At 41.8% G+C, this 21,291-nt stretch overlaps 1 protein-coding gene across 1 annotated transcript in view; it reads left to right on the top strand.

Moving 5' to 3' along the window:
• The first annotated feature begins 1,907 nt into the window (after positions 1-1,907).
• The window catches only part of MYH13 (myosin, heavy chain 13, skeletal muscle), a 34,979-nt gene continuing 15,595 nt past the window's right edge, over positions 1,908-21,291 (top strand). The window contains exons 1-20 of the mRNA XM_010568759.1: positions 1,908-2,093; positions 2,181-2,324; positions 2,418-2,574; positions 3,162-3,189; positions 3,276-3,387; positions 6,193-6,285; positions 6,382-6,445; positions 6,535-6,633; positions 6,730-6,833; positions 7,079-7,217; positions 7,632-7,750; positions 7,851-8,000; positions 8,079-8,249; positions 10,235-10,532; positions 11,980-12,053; positions 12,605-12,692; positions 14,826-14,943; positions 16,406-16,529; positions 17,385-17,521; positions 18,837-19,092. Of these exons, the coding sequence (XP_010567061.1) occupies positions 1,908-2,093; positions 2,181-2,324; positions 2,418-2,574; positions 3,162-3,189; positions 3,276-3,387; positions 6,193-6,285; positions 6,382-6,445; positions 6,535-6,633; positions 6,730-6,833; positions 7,079-7,217; positions 7,632-7,750; positions 7,851-8,000; positions 8,079-8,249; positions 10,235-10,532; positions 11,980-12,053; positions 12,605-12,692; positions 14,826-14,943; positions 16,406-16,529; positions 17,385-17,521; positions 18,837-19,092 (2,661 nt within the window). The remainder of the gene's footprint in view (positions 2,094-2,180; positions 2,325-2,417; positions 2,575-3,161; positions 3,190-3,275; positions 3,388-6,192; positions 6,286-6,381; positions 6,446-6,534; positions 6,634-6,729; positions 6,834-7,078; positions 7,218-7,631; positions 7,751-7,850; positions 8,001-8,078; positions 8,250-10,234; positions 10,533-11,979; positions 12,054-12,604; positions 12,693-14,825; positions 14,944-16,405; positions 16,530-17,384; positions 17,522-18,836; positions 19,093-21,291) is intronic.

A 21,291-nucleotide genomic window follows, 5' to 3' on the forward strand; every position in this document is an offset into this window, starting at 1 on the left:
AGGCCTGTTTATATACAAAGAGTCACCTTCACAGGGAACTTAATATGCACCATTCTCTTCTAGGTTTTCTGGGGAAGGTTAGTGATTGAGTGACTGGGAGAGTTCACCAAAGCAACAGAAGGAACTCTCCACACATGTGCTTTCCATCCTAATATCAAAAAATGCTCACTGAAATTGAAGCTGAAAGGGATGGAATTACAGGTTATTCTTCCAGAGAATGCCTTCTTCTCTGTTCATGAATGCGTAAAGATCTAAATTTTACAATATTTGCTATTAAAGACATTCAGTAGTTTAACAGACTGTGCCCCTCGAGAAATTTGCTGATAACCTATTGGCATTTCTTGATGCTCTGCTTAACTTTTTCATGGACACTGTGAAATAATTTCTCTCTTTCTTTCATGTTGCTTCCCTTGAACCACACAGAGACAGGATCACATAGGCAAAAATGCTGGGCTCTATATAGATAGAATACTTTCAAAGTAAGTTAAACGTTCTGGATTATGTGCTTTGAAATTCCTGGGTATTAAAAGCTCTTGAGAGATGCAATACCTCTAAGTCCTGCAAGGTGCATATCCCATAGCAGATAGGTATTGCTGAGAGAGATGAGCCCTTCTACAGCAATGTGTCCAAAAGCAGCATTATAAATGCCTTTGGACTCCTTTCATCATTTTCTTGCACATAAAACCACTCCATGTTGATTGTTTCAGTACTGTGATGCCTTGGAAATATACAACTGAGTTGTTCAGTTCTGCCCCTTTATCTTTTTTAGCACCACAGTGCATCAGATAGCCCATGAAGTAACAGGAGTTTAGAATTTTTTTTTTTTTTTTTTGCTAGCTTGTACCTTAGCTTGCCTGGGGAAGAACATTCTGTTTATGCTAGTTCCTGCCTACATTATTTCTGCCTGTGTTATTTCCAGATGCTCTTGAATTATCCATGCCAGTCCTTTTGACTGTAGCAACCAATAGCATCTGTTTGTGTTGAAGAATTTCTACTAGATATTGCTAAAAATGTAAAATAAAACTGAGCATAAAGCAGTTTTCTGAAATATTTCTACTAGACAGATCCCTAACTGAACGTCTGGTTCATATTGGTGCACATTAATTGTCTTTTAATGATCCATAACCAATATTACTCTATATAATATGCTAAAGCTAAAAGATACTTTGTAATTGAAATTCTTTGAGATGTTATATCAAGTACTTATTTACCTAGATAATACTATGCTATTAATTATTACCTTCAATATACATTGTATTCCCTTATTAGCTAATTTTGTCACAGATCTGAAAACGTTTTATATTTTGTTCATATGATAAACAGGTTTGGCTTTAGATATGTGATGATTGACCCTCACAATTTGTTCCAGTGCTTAGTATAGACAGAAACTAGTTGAACTTTCCCTGCTGGGTATTAAAACATAGAAAACAGAAGGGTGCCAAGAATACCTCTACTTAGAAATTATGTGTGAGAGGCAATCGGCTTAACTTCTGGATCTTACTTGCATCTAAATGTTTAGATGTCTAATGAAACTATCTAAGTGGCTATGTGTATGTGGCTTTGAGAAGTATGTGGCTGTGCAGCTGTGTGAATAGCAGATAAAGATAAAGCAGGAGAAGCTTTTGAAGACTGCTAGCTTGATATTCTTTCTGGCCTCACTTGGGCACACAGGCATCCAAAGACAATACACATCTGTCTACAAAAGGAACTTTCTGTATGAGGACTACTTCAGTGGATACTTAAAATTGAGGCAGAAGTTAAGTGCCTGATGTTGATTAGTCCTCTTCTTCCTTTTAGTCAATGAGCATGACCATTTTCTAGACAAATATAAATTACAAATGCACAGGCTCTCTGAATCTTTTCTGAATTCCTCCAGAGCAACTCCAGCCATGAGTTCAGATGCAGAGATGGCAATCTTTGGAGAAGCTGCTCCCTATTTACGGAAGTCTGAGAAAGAGAGAATTGAAGCGCAGAATCGCCCATTTGATGCTAAGGCAGCCTGTTTTGTAGTGGATGAAAAGCAAATGTATGTGAAAGGTACCATACAGAGTAGAGAAGGTGGCAAAGTCACAGTTAAAAAATATGATGATACTGTAAGTAATACCAACTGTTACTCGTACATGATCATCCAATTTAGGCAGTTCCCTGGCTTAGATTTCTTCTCCTTCTGGTTTTGTCAGACTGTGACTGTAAAGGATGATGAAGTCTTTCCCATGAACCCTCCCAAATTTGACAAAATTGAGGACATGGCCATGATGACCCACCTCCATGAACCCGCTGTGCTGTACAACCTTAAAGAGCGTTATGCAGCCTGGATGATCTACGTAAGTAGCAGCAGCAGTCTTCCTCTGGGTAGCTAGGAGGAACTGCTCTGCCAGGCTAAGTGGAAGCCAACGTGCTGTCTCCCTTCCTCGCAGACCTACTCGGGTCTCTTCTGTGTCACTGTCAACCCCTACAAGTGGCTGCCGGTGTACAACCCAGAGGTGGTGGCTGGCTACCGAGGCAAGAAGCGCCAGGAGGCCCCTCCACACATCTTCTCCATCTCTGACAATGCCTATCAGTTCATGCTGACTGGTGAGTCATTTGGCAAGAATGGGAAACCCTGATATAAGCAGGGCTGGCTGCTTGGTCAAGGAACACTTGACAGTTCAGGCATCTTAGGTGCTGTTCTACTCAGTGCCTGATGGCAACAGCTCCCATAGTCCTATGGCACAACTCAAGATTAGACTGCCTGTGGCACCTTAATGACCTCTGTGCTCATTACCTGTGTCAGATAATGAAGGAAAGGCAGTAGCTATCTATATGGCTTTGTGCCCACTCTCCTAGTAATGAATTTAAAGAAACAGTAAAGAAGAAACACAGCAGACAATGTGATTCTGATTAAACAATATTTAAGCCAAGGTCTATACATAAAAGAAAACAAATAGTAAGTGTGAAGCCTTATAAAGAACCACTGCTTGGACTTAGACTTCGGGCTGCTCCATCCCTCTATGCACAAAAAAATCCACATGCAGACTAATGCAGAATTTACCTTATCTGGTTACAAAGTGATAAATACAGTTACAACATAGTGCTTTCCCTTCAAGTCAGTTAGTTATGTCTGAGGAACAGAAGCCCTCCACATCTCATTTGAACAGCTCTTTCTGTGACTTTGTTTTCAGATCGTAACAACCAGTCAATCCTTATCACGTGAGTATATTTTGGTATGTGCGACAAAGCTGACAGAGAAGTAAAAATATTTCCTGTTTCCTGTAACAATATTTTCATTTCAACAGTGGAGAATCCGGTGCAGGGAAGACTGTGAATACAAAGCGTGTCATCCAGTATTTTGCAACAATTGCAGTTACTGGTGAGAAAAAGAAAGACCAACAGCCTGGCAAAATGCAGGTATGTGATTGGCTCCCCCTTCTAGTGTTTGCCCAAGAATGTGGCTGCAGAGCAGAAACTATCAATGAATATTTTTGAGTTGCAGGACTATCAAAAGGCAGAAAGTGTAGCGCAACTGAGGAGACAGTTAGGATGCACAGTCTAAGCACACCTACGCTCATTTCCCCCTGCTACCTGGCCTTCATGCCTCTGAACACTAGTGGAACTCTACTTAAAGAAACACTTTCTGAACATAGGAAAGGTCCAAGCTTCAGTTTCTCTCCAGTTTCCATTTACACAGGGGTAGTCTTCACCAGGGAGAGGAAGATAATATAAGACAGCAGTTTTCTCTGTGCTGACTGTCTATGTATCTATCCATTACTATCCTATGAGATCAGCCATACCCACAGCACCTGAGTGGCTGCAAGAGTAAAGAGAGCACTCGGTTCCCACCGGCACGTGATTGTGCCATTCCTATTCCTTGGTTCATTCCTACTGACAGGGGAAGTGCAGGAACTCTGGACTCCAGAGTGGTTGTGCTGAAGTTAAGAGTCATTTCAGTTGCATCAGGTAGTAGTTTCCACTGGCTTGTTCTCCTGACTGTGGTCAATGTAACAGCCCTGAAAGGAAGCATGAGAAAAGGGGCAGATTTAGGACAGCTGAGACCACTTGCCTGATAGTTAGAAAGTAACCTCAGAAAGGATCCTTCCAGTGAGGAAAGCACATGCCCTGATGCCCCTTTCTGCTGAGCAGCCCAGCTGCTGCAATCTGAGCCCACTGGTGCATTTGCAAGGCGTGGGCTTCATTCCCTAGCACAGAACAACAAACATCTTTGTGGCACAAGTATGTGTCACCACAGTCTGTAAGATGGTATGTGCATCAAAGCGGGTGACATGTGTCAGCATGTTATTTGAGTACCCAAGGGCACAGCGGAACCTAAGGAGATTCCAAGGCTGAATATTCTTTTCGCACTCAGAGGCAGGTGTCTGTGATTGATGGGTTGTTATGGCCAAGGCAAGTTCAACACAAGCAGTCTTTCCATCAGCACCATTTCAGAATCTCCTGGGCTCAGCTTTCACCAGCTGCTCACTATGCCAGGACTGATCTCAGAAAACACTTTGAGACAGCTGAGACATGTACTGACCATGACTGATATAAGGAAAATCACCTGGCTTTCAGATGGGCAACAACCTGTTCTGCCATCTTCTCAGTTTATTCACAGAATACTCTATTTTTTAGTATTCACAATCTCTGTAACAGTAATATGTGCCTCTTCATAAAAACATTAAATAAACCACTCAGGTTATTGTTCTGTCTAGGCCAGCATCCTATTTCAGATGAGGGCTGAAATCAGACGCCAGGCAAGGGTATATGAATAAGGGAAACATGTAACTGCATTTCTCCAGAATATTGTCAGCCTCCAGCACTTTGTCACCCAGCCTGTAGATGAGACTCCAGAATGAATTTGTGTAAAGAATTGCCATGTCTTCTTCCATGCTGTTCTCCATAAACGATGCTCTCTTGTGAGTTCCCTCATCACAGCTGTGCACTAAAAAGAGGTTTGGTGTTGGTGTAGTCAGTTGCACTGACACATACATCTCTTCTCTTAAATGAGGAATTCCATTTAGAAAGCTGAAACATACATGCGAGAGGGCATCACTCTATGGATTTGGGATTTTTTGTTTTTAAAAAAAATTATATAGAGCTTCATATGCTACTGTGTTGCCTTAATTTTATAGGGTCCGTGTTCATGGTGGACTAATAAAAACTAATTTAAACCCCTTGTGCCATCTGCAGACAGAGTTGGGAATGGCACTCCGTCTCCATTGCAAGATGTTAAAGGCTGCACTGAACAAACACCATGTACAAAGATGCAGCAACTTGAGCTGTGCTGCTCATCTTTCTCCTGGATAAAAACTCTTTTTTTTTTTTTTTTCCTTATTCTTTGTTTTCCATTTCTGTTTTGGAAATTATCCCTGGCAACACTTTCATGCTCTGACTACATAGGGATCAATCATGACTTTGCTAAAAGCTTTGAGAAAAGCTTTGCTCTATCACTCCAAGAAAGCACATGGTGACTCTGCTTCCTGGACCATATTGCACACAAAAGGAGAGACATTAATGTCACAGAAGCTTCTTTCCTCCCCTATTTTTGCAGTTAACAAGAGTGATACAATACTATATCAAAACTTTACATGTTGATCATTCCTTCTGCAGTCATGCAGCAAAAAACCTCAAAGAGTTTCTGTTCTGTTTTTTTTAAGTTTGGTATTTGAGTCTCAGGCTTTGTCCACATCCCACTCTTCTTTTCAAATCATGTCTGGAGATGTATTTCTGCACTCTGAAAGGCTTCTGGTTGTTTGAATGCAATTGCAAAACTTTACATTCTCCCTTGCTAGGTGTTTCCCACTAAAGGCTGTACCTCTGTGTGTGTGTCCTGGGCTTGAGTAACCTCCAGAAAAAAATCTCAGAATTTTCACATTTTCTTTAGCTCTCATGGCCTTTGTGAATGGGGATGTGGAAGCACTTCTCCCATACAGATTTCAAACTCCCTGAGCTCCACTGTAGTGACTCTGTATGTGATACCCAATATATGATAGCAGGTACAAGAATGAAACAAAATACAGTTCTGTCTTTCAGCACTCTTCCCTTTGAAACCAATGGCAATATTAGAGTGATGGGTGATGAGTGCTTAAAAACTCTGCTAAATTCTAGGTTAAAATCACGTATGAAGTGTAAAAATGATCTGTTTGTAATATTTCCTTTGCAATATTTGTTATTAACCAGTAGTGAAGTTTGATATGAAGCTTTCTCTCCTGTAACTAGGGAACTCTGGAGGATCAGATCATCCAGGCCAACCCGTTGCTGGAGGCCTTTGGCAATGCCAAGACTGTGAGGAACGACAACTCCTCACGCTTTGTGAGTTCATTTCCGATTTGTTGGAATGCAGACATCTAATACATGTCTCATTCATTGATCACTATAACCTGTGGGTTGATCTTAACTGCTTGATAGGGAAAATTCATCCGGATTCACTTTGGAACAACTGGCAAGCTGGCCTCTGCAGATATTGAAACCTGTGAGTTGAAGCAAGTCAGTGCACACAGAATCTGTGCATTTATGATCTCAAGTTTACCGGGAGACTAACAGCATGTCTGTTTTGGTTAGATCTTCTGGAGAAATCCAGAGTGACTTTCCAGCTGGCCAGTGAAAGGAGCTATCATATTTTTTACCAGATAATGTCCAACAAGAAGCCAGAGCTCATTGGTGAGTGCCAGCAGTGCTAGGTTTGGCTCAGTGAGTGCTTTCTCTTTCCACTGTGACCTGCCCTGGTGCCATGAAAGGTGCCCTGTATACCTGCAGATCTCCTTCTTATCTCCACCAACCCCTACGACTTCCCCTACGTGAGCCAAGGAGAAGTCACTGTTGCCAGTATTGACGACAGCGAGGAGCTGCTGGCGACAGATGTGAGTTCAGTGGAGCACCCGCGGTGTGGCCTCACAGTCAGACCAGCTGCAGCCAGGGGCCATCAACCGCTGGGCTCTGCTGCCCACACCGGCCACAGGGCCGGCCCGGTGCTGCATGCGCTCAGTGCGGGCAAGGAGGAGGGGAGACAGGGGGAGACACCCCACCTTCCCATCACAGTGCACATGCCTCTTAACAGCACCTTGTGTTTCTCTCACCTTCCTCGACTTGCCTGTTGCCTCTGTAGAACGCTGTGGACATCCTGGGCTTCAGCCCAGATGAGAAGGTGGGGATGTACAAGCTGACGGGGGCCGTCATGCATTACGGGAACATGAAGTTCAAGCAGAAGCAGCGGGAGGAGCAGGCGGAGCCGGACAGCACAGAAGGTAACGTTGACAGCAGAGTTTGCTCATGAACTGCACCAGGAGACAAGCTAGAAACCCTGCCCCATAAAGTGCCCAACACTTTGAGAATGATTTTCCCTTCTAGAAACTAAATTGTTTAAGTTTGTTGCAAGTTCCACAAAATCAGTGATTTAATTTATGCTCTGCAAGGAAACGGAAAGACATAAAGATGAAGCATTGCTCCAGCCCTCCAGGTGTGGAACAGGAGTGTGCTGTAGCTGAGACTCTGCCTATGCTGGGGGAAAAACATTCTCCATGGGACTGGAGAGGAGCTTCCCTTGGCAATAGGTGCATTTGAGTAGTGCTGAAAGTAGGCTCCTTGTAACAGAAACATCCTAGAGGACCAGGACACCATTCCTTCTCTCTTTTGAACTCATCTGTTGTCTCTGATCCTAGTGGCTGACAAAGCTGGCTACCTGATGGGTCTGAATTCTGCTGATTTGCTCAAAGCTTTATGCTATCCCAGAGTGAAAGTTGGGAATGAATATGTAACTAAAGGACAAAATGTCCAACAGGTACCTAGACAGCTGATCAGCTTTTCATTTTGTTCAGACAGTTCTTTCAAGTTTAAAGCTAGCTCAATTTTCATTACTGTCATGGCCATATTTCTTACAGGTATACAATTCAGTGGGTGCATTGGCTAAATCAGTCTATGAGAAGATGTTCCTATGGATGGTTATTCGAATCAACCAACAGCTGGATACAAAGCAGCCCAGACAGCATTTCATTGGTGTCCTGGACATTGCTGGCTTTGAAATTTTTGATGTGAGTTACAGTAGGTATGCTTGCCCATTGATGACTTTTCCAAACTAACTGGCATTTTTTTATATTTTGAATTTGCAGTTCAACAGCTTGGAGCAGCTGTGCATCAACTTCACCAATGAGAAACTGCAACAGTTCTTCAACCACCACATGTTTGTGCTGGAGCAGGAAGAGTACAAGAAAGAAGGAATTGAATGGGAGTTCATTGACTTTGGGATGGACTTGGCTGCCTGCATTGAACTCATTGAGAAGGTAGAGGAAATCTTTTCATTTTAGGAGAGCACATTTCTTTCATGGTTATTTATTTTAGTCCAGTCATTCTTAACAACTTGACACATTACTGTTGAATGGCGCTCTCACATAAGAGGCAGTGTATAAAACCAATGCTTTTGGAATGACAGGCTCCCTCTGCACAAACAATGATTTCCTGAGCAACACGGCTGGGGTGGAAGGGAGAGGGGGTACACGATGTTAATTTGGTGCCTTTAACAAGACTGTCTTTAACAGTAAGGTGAACCTCAAGTCTTACTCCTTGCAGTAACAGACAGAATTAAGTTCCTAGTTCTAGCAACACAACACTTTCTGGCGCTTCTGTTGCTGCCCGCTGCTACTGCACTGGGGATCTTAATGGGAATTAATCCTTCACTGCTACATAACAAGCCAGTGTCCAGTGGTTGTGCACAGCACTTACACATGACATGCAAATCCAATATGCACATACCCAAATATCTTCCTTCTCAGGAGCATACAGGTATCTGCTCCCAACTCTATCATTCATGCCCAGTGCCCAGTGATGGATTCAGCCATCCCACATGCATGTTCACTGCTTGATATTCATACCCATGGGTTAGGCCTTTGCACACGAGCCTCACGTTTCTTGCTAACCACCCACACATCCCACCACATAGCAGCATCTACAGGCAGCGCTACCATTCACAGCTAGCGCCTGTTGCCTATTGCTATATTTAACACCCAAAATCCACACTTACTGTTCAGTAACAGTAAATTACACTGTATGTAACACATTTTGTGTTCCATATCTATGCAATAGAGTATTAGAGCCAGAGGAATCAGAACACCTATGCTGACCTAATGCTGTAGTCTCTTGTAATGACAGGAAAGTAAACGACACTTCTAGGATGCAAATCATCTCCTTATAAAGTATGTTCTGTTAGTGATTCTATAAATGTCTTTATAATGCTTCCATCACAGAAGAGCAATCTGGACAGCTAACTCAGATCTAGATTCTGTTTACAGACACCTACAGTTAGGCAAGATGAATGCTAAGCCCAGAGCTCTCACGCAGCAGCCACACTTAGAGGGCAAAATCTTCATTCAAAACATGGCATTCCTGCCCAACATCCATCTCCTGTGGTTGCTGCTGCTCTAGAGGATCCCTGATTCTAGCTCTGGCAGCTATGTAGTTGAATTCAGATGTAAGCATCTAATAGCATCTTATTAATTAAAAAAAAAAAAAAAAGGTTCATACAAAGAAGGAAATCCTAGAATTCTCTCTAGGCCAATTAATGCAGGTCACGTCAGTGTCTCCAGCAAAATCAGAGGACATGTGCTTATCTGCACTATCAGAAGATACCTAATGTAGCTCAGATGAAAGCTCTGATGTTGCTGAGAATATGCCTACATCTCTGTACTATAATACTTCCAATTTTAAATACAATTCTGAGACAAATTAAAAGTCTTTCAGTAGTCTAAAGTGCCAGATTATTGCCATTTACACTCCATATAAGGTGAGGAAAATCTGATTGATCATGCACATTCACTGGAGACAGAACAGGAGTTGTTAGATATTAGTTATCTATGCACATTCATGGGGAGCCATCAAATTAAGTTCATGTTGACAGTTGCAACCTGGTGGCTTGTAACAGACGTAGACAACAGCATCAGTCCCGCAAACAGGACACTGACACCTACTTCCTAATGATGTAGGGTACAGATGATTGAAACAATTCATTATAATATGTATATATAAGTATATATAGCCTTTCAAAGATGCATGTAAACAGTATTGTCGAGTTCCCATGTTTACAGGCAGTAGCTTGAGCAACACAGACTAATTATAGTTTGCCTGATTATTATAGTAACTAGTGTGTATTAAGAACTTGTGCAGTACAAATTACAGTCACTGAAACAAGCCACAAATCATATGCAATGTGACATTTTATTTACTTTTCCTCTCCCCACCACCTACTTTCTTCATGTGTTCATATTTCTCCCAGCCCATGGGCATCTTCTCCATCCTGGAAGAGGAGTGCATGTTCCCCAAGGCAACCGACACCTCTTTCAAGAACAAGCTCTATGACCAACATCTGGGCAAGTCCAACAACTTCCAGAAGCCCAAGCCTGTCAAAGGCAAGGCTGAGGCCCACTTCTCCCTGGTGCACTATGCTGGCACGGTGGACTACAACATCTCTGGCTGGCTTGACAAGAACAAGGATCCCTTGAATGAAACTGTTGTGGGGCTGTACCAGAAATCATCCTTGAAGCTGCTGTCCTTCCTTTTCTCTAACTATGCCGGTGCAGAAACAAGTAAGTGCTTTTCCAGTAATGATCAATAAGGCAAGAAACAACTAAAGTCTACTTCTGCTTCTCCTCTCTGTGGTATACTCTAGACTCTCTATCATCCCCTAATGTGACCTTGTTCTTGTGTGCACCCAGATATGCCACAACTAAGATACCAACATGCAGAACTGCTGAAAATACCACATTCATGTGGCCCAGATAAGTAAAACTCAGCAAGTCCAAAACAAAGTGGCAGGAGGTGTATGTTTCCTGACTTACTGTGTTGTGAATCATGTGCACGCTTACTCATCCTCTAGACAGGTGCCAAATATACATGCAAAGTACAAGCACTTTATAGTCTTTGGAGACAGTTTTGTTTCTTGAGGTGAACTGTAAGAACTAAGAGACCATGGAACTATTTCATAACCATCTGAGCAGTCCTGGTGTTGCAAGGGAAAAGAAGAGAGACAGAGAATATAATTTAGAAGTCCTGTGAGGGCATCAGAGAGCAGGCCAGTCTTTTGCCCTTTTTTGTGGCTGAAAACCATCAAGTTGGACAGTCAATAAGTCTGCCTTACCAAAAATGGCCACACAGATTTCTACAAAAAAAACAATATTCTGGCAGCCTGGATGCCAGGCAAAAAGAAGAGGCAGCATACAGTAGTAGTCAACTCAGCCATCAGGCATATGCACTGTGGGGTTCGAGGCACAAGAGAGTACTGCATCGGGACTTTCTTGCAGTTCAGTCTGACTGACATAACAACGTGTCTGAGCAAGCTCCTAGGAAACACTGGGGATGAGTCAGCTGTGGTCCTTGCAAGTATCATCAATATAAGGAAGGTGAGAAGAAAAGGTTGAGGGGATAAAATTTTGGATACGGTGTGAAGTTTGGAGCACAAGGACTCCATTTAAGTCTCAATTTAATTGGCTTCAACAGTGCAGCAAATATGAAAAGGCACTGAGCTGCTTGCACTTGTATTCCTGAGACTATAACTTGCTTCCTGCCTTGGGGCTGCCATAACTCAGAACATTGGATTAGGAGATTTTTCTAAAGAAGACTTCACTGCACTGATAAACAAATGTCCACTGCTGAACCACATTCTTGTGGCCTTCCACCTAATTAAAAAAAAATTAAAAAATGGGGCTATATCTATAAGTAAAAGCAATGTGACTAGTAGCAGAGAGTACACTGTTATGAAACTTATGTCAGGCCATAGTGTTCCATACCACCAAAGCCATATACATTATGATGCAACCTAAATCATGCATCTGAGACCAAATATACCATACACTGATCAACAACCAGCTAGCAGCAGTTCACTAAAACTGTCATGCAACAGTGGGTCAGTATTTACAATTAAAAATTAATTCTTTTTTTGGCCCATGACCAAAGAACGGAAGGTGAGGCCTACAAAACACACTGCTTACTCTAACCATTTACCTCCTATCTACTTCTTCCAAGGTGATAGTGGTGGTGGCAAGAAAGGTGCTAAGAAGAAGGGGGGCTCTTTCCAGACGGTGTCTGCTGTGTTCAGGGTATGTGAATTTCCTTTTAAATGAGCCATGCTTCCACAGAAATGATCCAAGGGCTGGAACACCTCTCCTATGAAGAAAGGCTGAGAGAGGTGGGGTTGTTCAGCCTGGAAAAGAAAAGGCTCTGGGGACACCTTACTGCAGCCTTTCATTATATAAAGGGGGCTTATCAGAAAGATGGAGAAAGACTTTTTACCAGGGCCTATAGTGACAGGAAAAGAGGCAACGGTTTTAAAGTGAAAGAGGGTAGGTTTAGACTGGACATAAGGAAGAAATTTTTTTACAATGAGGGTGGTGAGATGCTGGAACAAGTTGCCCAGAGATGTTGTGGCTGCGCCATCATTGGAAGTGTTCAAGGTCAGGTTGGACGGAGCTTGGAGCAACCTGATCTAGTGAAAGACGTCCCTGCCCATGGCAGGGGCGTTGGACTCAATGATCTTCAAAGGCCGCTTCCAATCCAAGCCCTTCTGTGATTCTATAACTCCTTGACATTTGAATAAGAATGCAAAAGCTTTGTAGCTCAAAGCTGAAACCCATGTTTTGTTCTATCACAGGAAAATCTAAACAAGTTGATGACTAACCTGAGAAGTACCCATCCTCACTTCGTGCGTTGCCTGATTCCTAATGAGACCAAGACACCTGGTAAGTCCGTCATTATACTCTGAAGACAGAGGACTGATGGGAATTGGCCTGCTTAGCTTCCACACCAATTTCTTCCAGAACAGCTCCCTTTGCACGTGAAGTTCTTGTGGGGGTTGGCCTGTGGGACAGTGCCCAAGTAAACCTTCTTGTATTGCTCACCATGCCTGTAAAATTTTGAGCATTACATGGTCCACAACACTTACCCATCTTTGCTTAATGTGTGTACAGAGCTGAAGATGATAAAGATGGGATTGATAACAGCTGATGAAATTGTCTCTTGTGGGTAACAGCGTTAGCAAATCCCTAACAAATGCCTAGATTTAAGGACGACTGTGTCATTCAGAACTGTTGGGTTCAGCCCAAGACCATTTACCAGTTTCTAAATATTCAGTCTTAGGATCTGATTCACTGAGCTGGAGGACTGTCAAAGAAATCATATATTCCATGTACAAGCTGCTGGGTGCTGCTAGCTCTTGGAAAGCATTTTGATATGCAGTTACTTTTTTCCCTTTATTTAATTAAATATTAAACTCTCACAAAGGATTTAGTCTCCAAGAACAGTCAAGTTTGGGAGTATTTTCATGTGGCCCTTAAATTAAAGTACCTGGGGAGAGACTTGCCTGGGGGGTGTTTAGGAGTCTAATCGTTATGAGGTCTGATACTGATAGAATGATAAGGTTAATACTGGTAGAATGTAGTGGATGTAATAGGAATACCAGGAAACAGGAGCTTAGTATCTGTTTAATCTGCTCAGGAAACAAAAGACCAATTTGAGAACATTTCTTACCTTTCTTGTTTATGTGTCTCTGTGTAACCCTGAAGACCACAAGCAGGATTTAAGCAACACACATATGTATGAAATTCACATTTCAGCTATTCATCTAAACTCCTTTTATATTCAGTGGAGAGAAGCTGGCATTTTAAGGTATGACTCATCTGGCCCCTTTTATACATCTATCTTAGGATGAGATGAATCACATTCTAGAAGAAACTGTTTCACTCCACTGACTATAAATGAAGCCCAAATGGAAGTGTCCAACACTTCATATCCTAAAGTGAAGAAAGAGGAATCCCACTGGGGTCTTGACAGTCGAGAAGGTGTAAAGGGGGAATTAAGGAAACCTACTAAAATAGAAAAGCATATCTGAATGAATGATTTTGCCAGATATGGCTCTCATTTTAATGTTCAGTTGGTTGTTTTGACAGAGGTGACTCAGAGGGAATCTTGACTTTTGCCTTCTAAGAAAAAGAAAGGTAGCACTGTGTGAGCAAAATTAAGGATGGTGAAGTGAAGGAAGAGAAACTGGACATCTTCTGATTTTTATCTGGTTTTAGGCTGCTTATGCTCAACTTTTCTAACAATTCCTTTGGGTACAACTTTATTGATTACACTGAAAAGATAAAGTTAAGGGTATGGGCCATTCTGTACTAATTAATGTCTCTAACAGCTGGTGGAAATTTCTGCATGACGAAGTGGTTCCAAGGTTTTATTCTGCCAGTTGTACTTTGTTTGTAATACTTGAACATAAGACTTAGAAATACAGTTGATTATTATCCAACAGATATTTTAGGAGGAGAAAGATAATTCTTCCAATGTCAATCAACTGTCCTCTACAGGCAGACTGAGAGCTTTAAGCAACCTCCTTATCTACTCCTGTGTTGGAATCTATTTAGCTATCAAATCTAACCAAGTTTGAGTATATTCAATGCTTGCATGGCAGATTCAAGGTAAAATCTTACATAATGTGTAGAGCTGATTGTCTAGATGGTACTACACTCTACATTGTGCCACCTCTACCTACATCCAGTGAGGATGCTGATGCTGTTGAAGATTTTTCAGCTTGTGACCCTAAAGCACCCTCTTGCCATTTTTGAGTAATGTGGCCTTATCCCTTTTGGCCATCGGTGATTCACAAGCAGTGCCAGCCCTAGCATTCTTAGTAAAAGCTCAGCTCACTGAAACAGCTCTCTTCAACTTGTATGAATTGAAGGAATGTTCTGTCTTCACTTCCTGCATCTTTAATCAAGAACTGGTTGAATTTTATCCAAAAAAGGGAGGTCATTCTGAATGCTAATACATATGGACATTCTTTGGAAGAAAAGGAGAATCATGATGGATGTATTTTGTTTAAGGTGAAATGGACCATTATTTGGTGATGCATCAGCTGCGGTGCAATGGAGTTCTAGAAGGCATCCGAATTTGCAGGAAGGGGTTTCCAAGCAGAATCCTTTATGCAGACTTTAAGCAACGGTAGGTCTTCAGTTATTACTGTCTGTTAAGATAAGGCCTCGCTCAGTGAACCCACAACTCGAGTGACAAGTCTGGTGACACCGTGGAGAGACACCCCCTGAATCAGACTAGATTAGTGGCTTTTGAGGGAACCAAGTCATTAGTACTGTCTTAGGTCACTCCAGTCTCTCCCTCTTTAATCAAACCAGAGATTTCTTGATTAACCAGAACTAGTATCATTTCTAAACTGTAGTCAATGACTGATGATTCAAAGAGAAGCAAAATGCTTGTAGTGTAATGAATTGTGGCATTATAGACTGCTCTTTGCAGGTCTCCCAGAGCATAGATACAAAACCAATACACATCATCACAGCCTCCTTACAGTGCACTGACTAAGCATTCAAAAACCCAAGGCTCTGCCAGTGCTCTGTCACTGGCCTGCATCCTGTGCCTTGTTTTCCTCATCATTAAAACAGAGACAATTAAACTGATTCATGTGAGCTCAGTTGCTATAAAGTGCTGAATCGGAACTGGCTGCTGTTATAAATAAATGTAACAGTAGCATCTTCCATGCGGAACTGGTGTGAAAAGGACCCAAGACATCTCTGAAAATGCCCTGCAACCTGATATTCAGTAAGGCATTAGGTGGTCTCAGTTGTCAAATCATAATTTGATGTGACAGGTGAAGGAATCTATCCATAATGGCCATGGTCCAGAACACAAAGTGCTTTATAGTTCAAAGGAAATGTGCTGAAGTTCAGGAGGAACTATAATGGAAGCCTAAAATAGAGAATAAATTCACTGCACCATTATCACTGTCTTGATTTTACATATTCTCTTTCAAGGCAGACTTGAGAATAAGAAGTGCTCCAGTGTACAGTCACAGATCCTCATTGATGTATCTGAAGAAACTCCTTTAGAAGGATTAGGTGATCCTGTCCATGACACAGGATTACCTTAATCATTAAGTTACCCTGCAAAATGCTAAGACTGCTGTTAGCATTTACAGAATAATACCATGCCATTTTTAGTCCAAACTCAAGGATTCAGTGGTACAACTTGCAGAGATCGTGAGCTGTGCAAGACCTGTATTCCCTTTAGAATATAGCTGATTTTTGTTAGTAGTTTTAATTAATCCTCAACTTTAATTTGAGTAGCATTCCTCTGATTAATGAAACAAGAGTAGATGTTGACATGTTCTCACTATGTTCTTCCTAATTCCTGGACCTGCAGACACTCTTAAGTATGCACATTAATTCTGTATGTAACAACATACTGTGTTGTTACACAGCCAACAGATTACTCTGAAGAGTAGACATGTCCCCTTGTCATCACATTCTGTTCAGCCAAGACTGTCTAGATTTCAGATGGCATATTCAGCCACTTTCAGACAGCTCAGCTTCCATATATTTTTATGATATATGATGGATCCTATTTTCCTCACCCTGTTTGCAACCAGTCCTTGCAACCTGTCTTACCACAGGTACAAGATTCTTAATGCCTCAGCCATTCCAGAAGGCCAATTCATTGACAGCAAAAAGGCTTCAGAAAAGCTTCTTTCCTCCATTGATGTTGACCACAACCAATACAGATTTGGCCACACCAAGGTAAAGCCCTTGTGGAAGAGTGGGTATAATCAATGGCAAAAAATTTTGTTTGTTGAAAGTATTTCTCGCGTATGAAATCAGCCTTCAGGATGATTAGAAACGAAGAACACCACTGTCAAGAAGGAGTACAGAAAACTTGTCTGGCTCTGGGGATAAGTGTGAGGGGTAGCACTCAGCCCTGGGAACACCACATTACCAGAGTGACACAGTGTGGCTGCAGCTAGAACTAGTGCTGCCCCTTTCTCCTGCCAGTTGACCTCATTTATATCTGCATGTTAGACAACCTCAGACAAGTTTGGACAGTCAGAGTTTTCAGGGGATTTAAGCACACACACAAGTCTATCTTCCATATCCAAAGCAGTGTTAGGTGGGACACTGATTGTCTGATCAGCACAACCAAGACAGTACTATTTCTGGACAAAAGTCCAATCGCCTACACTACTGAACACACATCACCATGTATGCTTCTCAAGTCATCTCTAGGTCAGTTTACAGAGCAAATCTTGAGCCTGACATAGAAGGGTAGAGTACAGTGAAAAGACAGAGTAGGATATAGTACTAAGTTAAAAGTTAACTCTTTGTTTTAATAACTACTGATGAGCTAGATCTTCCCCAGCCTACACTGGAGCAGGCATCAAATAACACTGCAATAATGTGATTAGGTCATACATAGAGTGACTTGTCATGAATCATAGGAACACTGAGGATATGAATACTGACACAAAATTTCTCTAGCTGTTAAACCTTTACTCTGCAGTCATTTTTCCAAAACTGCCTTGTACTACCCTGCATCAGCTGCCAATGGTTGTGTACCTGCCTAAGCCTCAAACCATCTGACCCTCTCTTATGTTCTAGGTGTTCTTCAAGGCAGGTCTCCTGGGACTTCTAGAAGAGATGAGAGATGAGAAGCTTGTGAGCCTCATCACTCATACACAAGCTATGTGCAGAGGGTACCTCATGAGAACTGAATTTAAAAAGATGAATGAAAGAAGGTAATATAAGAAAATACTAACAATCATACTGTGTCAGACCAAGAGTCCAGCAATGCAGTACTCTGTCTCAGGCAAAAAACTGTCCTCAGGAAAGACCCTTAGAAAGACTAGGGGAAACAGAGCAAGTACAAACTAATAGTTTCCTTGTTACAGCTTCCCAAATTCTGGCAATGGCTATTTAGCAATTGGACCATGCAGCTGGACCATGATATTTAGTATTTAACAGTGAACCTTTTCTCCAGGAATGCACTTACCATTTTCAACTTTTAAAGAAGCCTGTGATGGAGATAGCCAACTGAACAAGTGCTAAGGTTTGTCTGTTTTGGACATGTTGTCTGATAACTTCATTGGATCACACTAGTCTTGTAAGGAATGGCATATAATCACTCTTTGCTCTCCTTCTCTTTAATTTTCTTCTGTGACTGCATCATCTAAAATGAACAATTCTAGCTTGTACAGAGAAGATACTCCATACTTTCGACAATCCCATATACCCTTCTCGTTTCAGCTCTGTCCCTTTGAGATGGGATGAATCATACAAAATTTAGAGTGTAGGAGTGGCAGGACTGGGCGAGCTAAGCAAACTTTCTCAAATGTTGTTGACAAGTGAAGGGTTTAGGGGGAGCAAGGATTGCATAAATGTATAGGATGCTCTGCCAGCCAGCTGCTTTTATTTGTAATACTCTGCAGTATATATTTAGCTCAGCGGCTTCCTGAGCCAGGGATAGTTTCTAAGTATTCAATAACTCTCCCTGGATTTCTCTGCAAGGAATTATCTAAACTCCCCTTCAACTATGGGCACCAACAACATCCTTTTACATTCAATACCATAAAAATATTTCATTTTTGTTTTCAGCTTCTGTCTTAATAATTTCTAATATGGTATTTGCTAGTTTGAGTGACCCAAAAAGCATCAAGCTGCTGTTTCCACAACTGACAGTAACTCTCAGATTTGTAATCTCAGCAGCAACACTTCAAGGAGGTCAGTTTTCACTCTCGTATTCACCTGAGCACTTGCACTTTCTTTGAGACTGAGGGAAGTGTTAGAGATTCCCAGGCAACATGCCAGAGAAGTTTGTCTGGTTTGGAGTACTTCTCCCTCTTATATTCAGACATAGTTATTGTTCATGCTACTGAACCAGCCATTCTGCAATCAAGGGCCTAGAAATGACCAATAAAAGCAAGGGAGGTGAGGAAAAAAGTCTCACGTAGAAGTTCCTCGAGGAAAATGCTGCTGCTGTATGGCAAATAATCAGAGTCTGTTTCCAACCCAAGTCTCACCAGCCTCATAAACTGTGTTTTCATGTGTTTTCAGAGAATCCATTTATATCATCCAATACAATGTTAGAGCATTCATGAATGTCAAGCATTGGCCCTGGATGAAGCTGTACTTCAAGATGAAGCCCTTGCTGAAGAGTGCAGAATCTGAGAAGGAGATAGCCAACATGAAGGAGGAGTTTGAGAAGACCAAGGAAGAGCTTGCAAAGTCTGAGGCAAAAAGGAAAGAGCTGGAGGAGAAAATGGTGACCCTGTTGCAAGAGAAAAATGACTTGCAGCTTCAGGTTCAATCTGTGAGTAACCTCCATTTTCAGATTCACCCCACTTCCTCTTATTCTGCTGCTCTTTCCCTTCTCTTTTCCATTGACCTTCATAAACAGACATGTAACAGGGCCAGATTTTCCACTGCTTTGTATCCAGTCTTGTCATTTACACCTAAGCAAGGTGAGTACAAAGCACATATAAAACATTACCACTAGCAGGCATACAAGAAATTCTGACCGAGCTCACATGTAAACCCACTTCACTATTAAGCAATCACCAGTGGAAGAATCAGATGTTCCACAGTATATACAATGTGCTCCTAACAATGGTATCTGATTCTGGATGAAATACAGGCTGTGTCCACATCTGCTGACCATTATAATATGGAGCCAGAGCAGGGGTGCTTTTCTGTTAGACACAGGACTGAAACTGTGGAACGAAGACTGATGCTTTTCTCTGGAATACTGCTGAGCAGAGACTGAAATTGCACAATACATGAATACTGTCAGGTTTTAAAAGGTAGTAAGATACTACATGGCCAAGGCCAGTCTGGTACAAGTGGACCTGTCACTTGTTTCCATGTACTTTCGAACCATTTTGGTTTCAACAAGAATCCTGTATTGTTTCAAGCACTGAGTCTGTAACTGCATGCTGAAGATCAGATTCGTTACCTGAATCCTTTTTCCCAACTTCAACTTAACCTCAATTTTCTGAATTTCTTTGCACCCTTCTTGGTATTTAATGCTCTGTTCTCCAGAACCCACCTAGTTTACAACCATATGGGACTTCACTTTAACCTCTTCATGGATGGTAAGCCAAAAAAAACCAGGAAGCCCAGGTTTAACTAGGTTAACTAACTTCCAGGTTAGGATGCCTTTCAAAACACTCAGAGTTCACATTTTAGAACATAAAAGAACTTCTAAGGTATGATCATTGCCCTCAAGTGTGTTGTCTGACTCTTTCTCAACTCCCATTTTCTCAGTGTTTCAGTATTGGAGGAGTCCTTCCTGTCTTCTTGCTAAGTCCCATTTTCCTGGAGGAATTTCTATCAACCCTGCTTGAAATATTCTTCAAGCACCATCTTCTCCAAGTTTGTCCTCAGAAGATACACGCTCACTAGCCATGATTTTCAGTGCACTATGGGTTTCAGTCAGAATCTGAGAGAGAATTAAACATACCATCTTCTTTTACTGCAGTTATGGCTTTCAGCCATAACTCTTCTGGGAGGCAACAGATATTCTGTGTATTCTGTGTAGAATACCTCATAGAAGCATTAATTTAGACAAAATGTTATCTGTTAATCATGTGTCTCAAAATGTTAGTTATAGTAAAAGTTGCAGGCTACAGTTTAGGTCAAGCTTGACCCTGTCTTGGCTGACAGAGAGGTTAGAGAATGATGGGAGCAAGGTTAGCCTCATGTGAATAAAGTGGGAGAAGTTTCTGGGGAGACAGTCTGACCTGTGTCATTAGAGTTGGAGGATGTCCTGGTTTCAGCTGGGATAGAGTTAACTGTCTTCCTAGTAGCTGGTACAGTGCTATGTTTTGAGTTCAGTATGTGAAGAATGTTGATAACGCTGATGTTTTCAGTTGTTGCTCAGTAGTGTTTAGACTATAGTCAAGGATTTTTCAGCTTCTCATGCCCAGCCAGGGCACCTGACCCAAACTGGCCAACGGTGTATTCCATACCATGTGACGTCCCATCTAGTTTAGGAACTGGGAAGGGGGGGGCAGGGAATTCGCCGCTCGGGGACTGGCTGGGTGTCGGTCAGTGGGTGGTGAGCAATTGCCCTGCGCATCATTTGTACATTCCAATCCTTTTATTACTACTGTTGTCATTTCATTAGTGTTATCATTATCATTATTAGTTTCTTCTTTTCTGTTCTATTAAACCGTTCTTATCTCAACCCAGGAGTTTTACTTCTTTTCCCGATTTTCTCCCCCATCCCACTGGATGGGGGGGAGTGAGTGAGCGGCTGCGTGGTGCTTAGTTGCTGGCTGGGGGTAAACCACGACAGAGGAGCTTATTAAAGATAGAACCATCCAACGCTCTATGAAAGATGACTTTGAAATGCTATATATTTTACAAATCCACATCTAAGATCATGCTTCCTTGAAACCCAGTTCGCTACCCACCTGTTTATCTCATTTCTCCCTTGCAGGCTCCTTGTTATGACTGAACCGTGTGACTCTGTTGCATGGTATTGTGGTCAAACCATCTAACCAGCTGA

The sequence above is a fragment of the Haliaeetus leucocephalus genome, unplaced genomic scaffold, assembly GCF_000737465.1.
Source record: "Haliaeetus leucocephalus isolate CR32 unplaced genomic scaffold, Haliaeetus_leucocephalus-4.0 Scaffold252, whole genome shotgun sequence".
Classification (NCBI taxonomy): Eukaryota; Metazoa; Chordata; class Aves; order Accipitriformes; family Accipitridae; genus Haliaeetus; species Haliaeetus leucocephalus.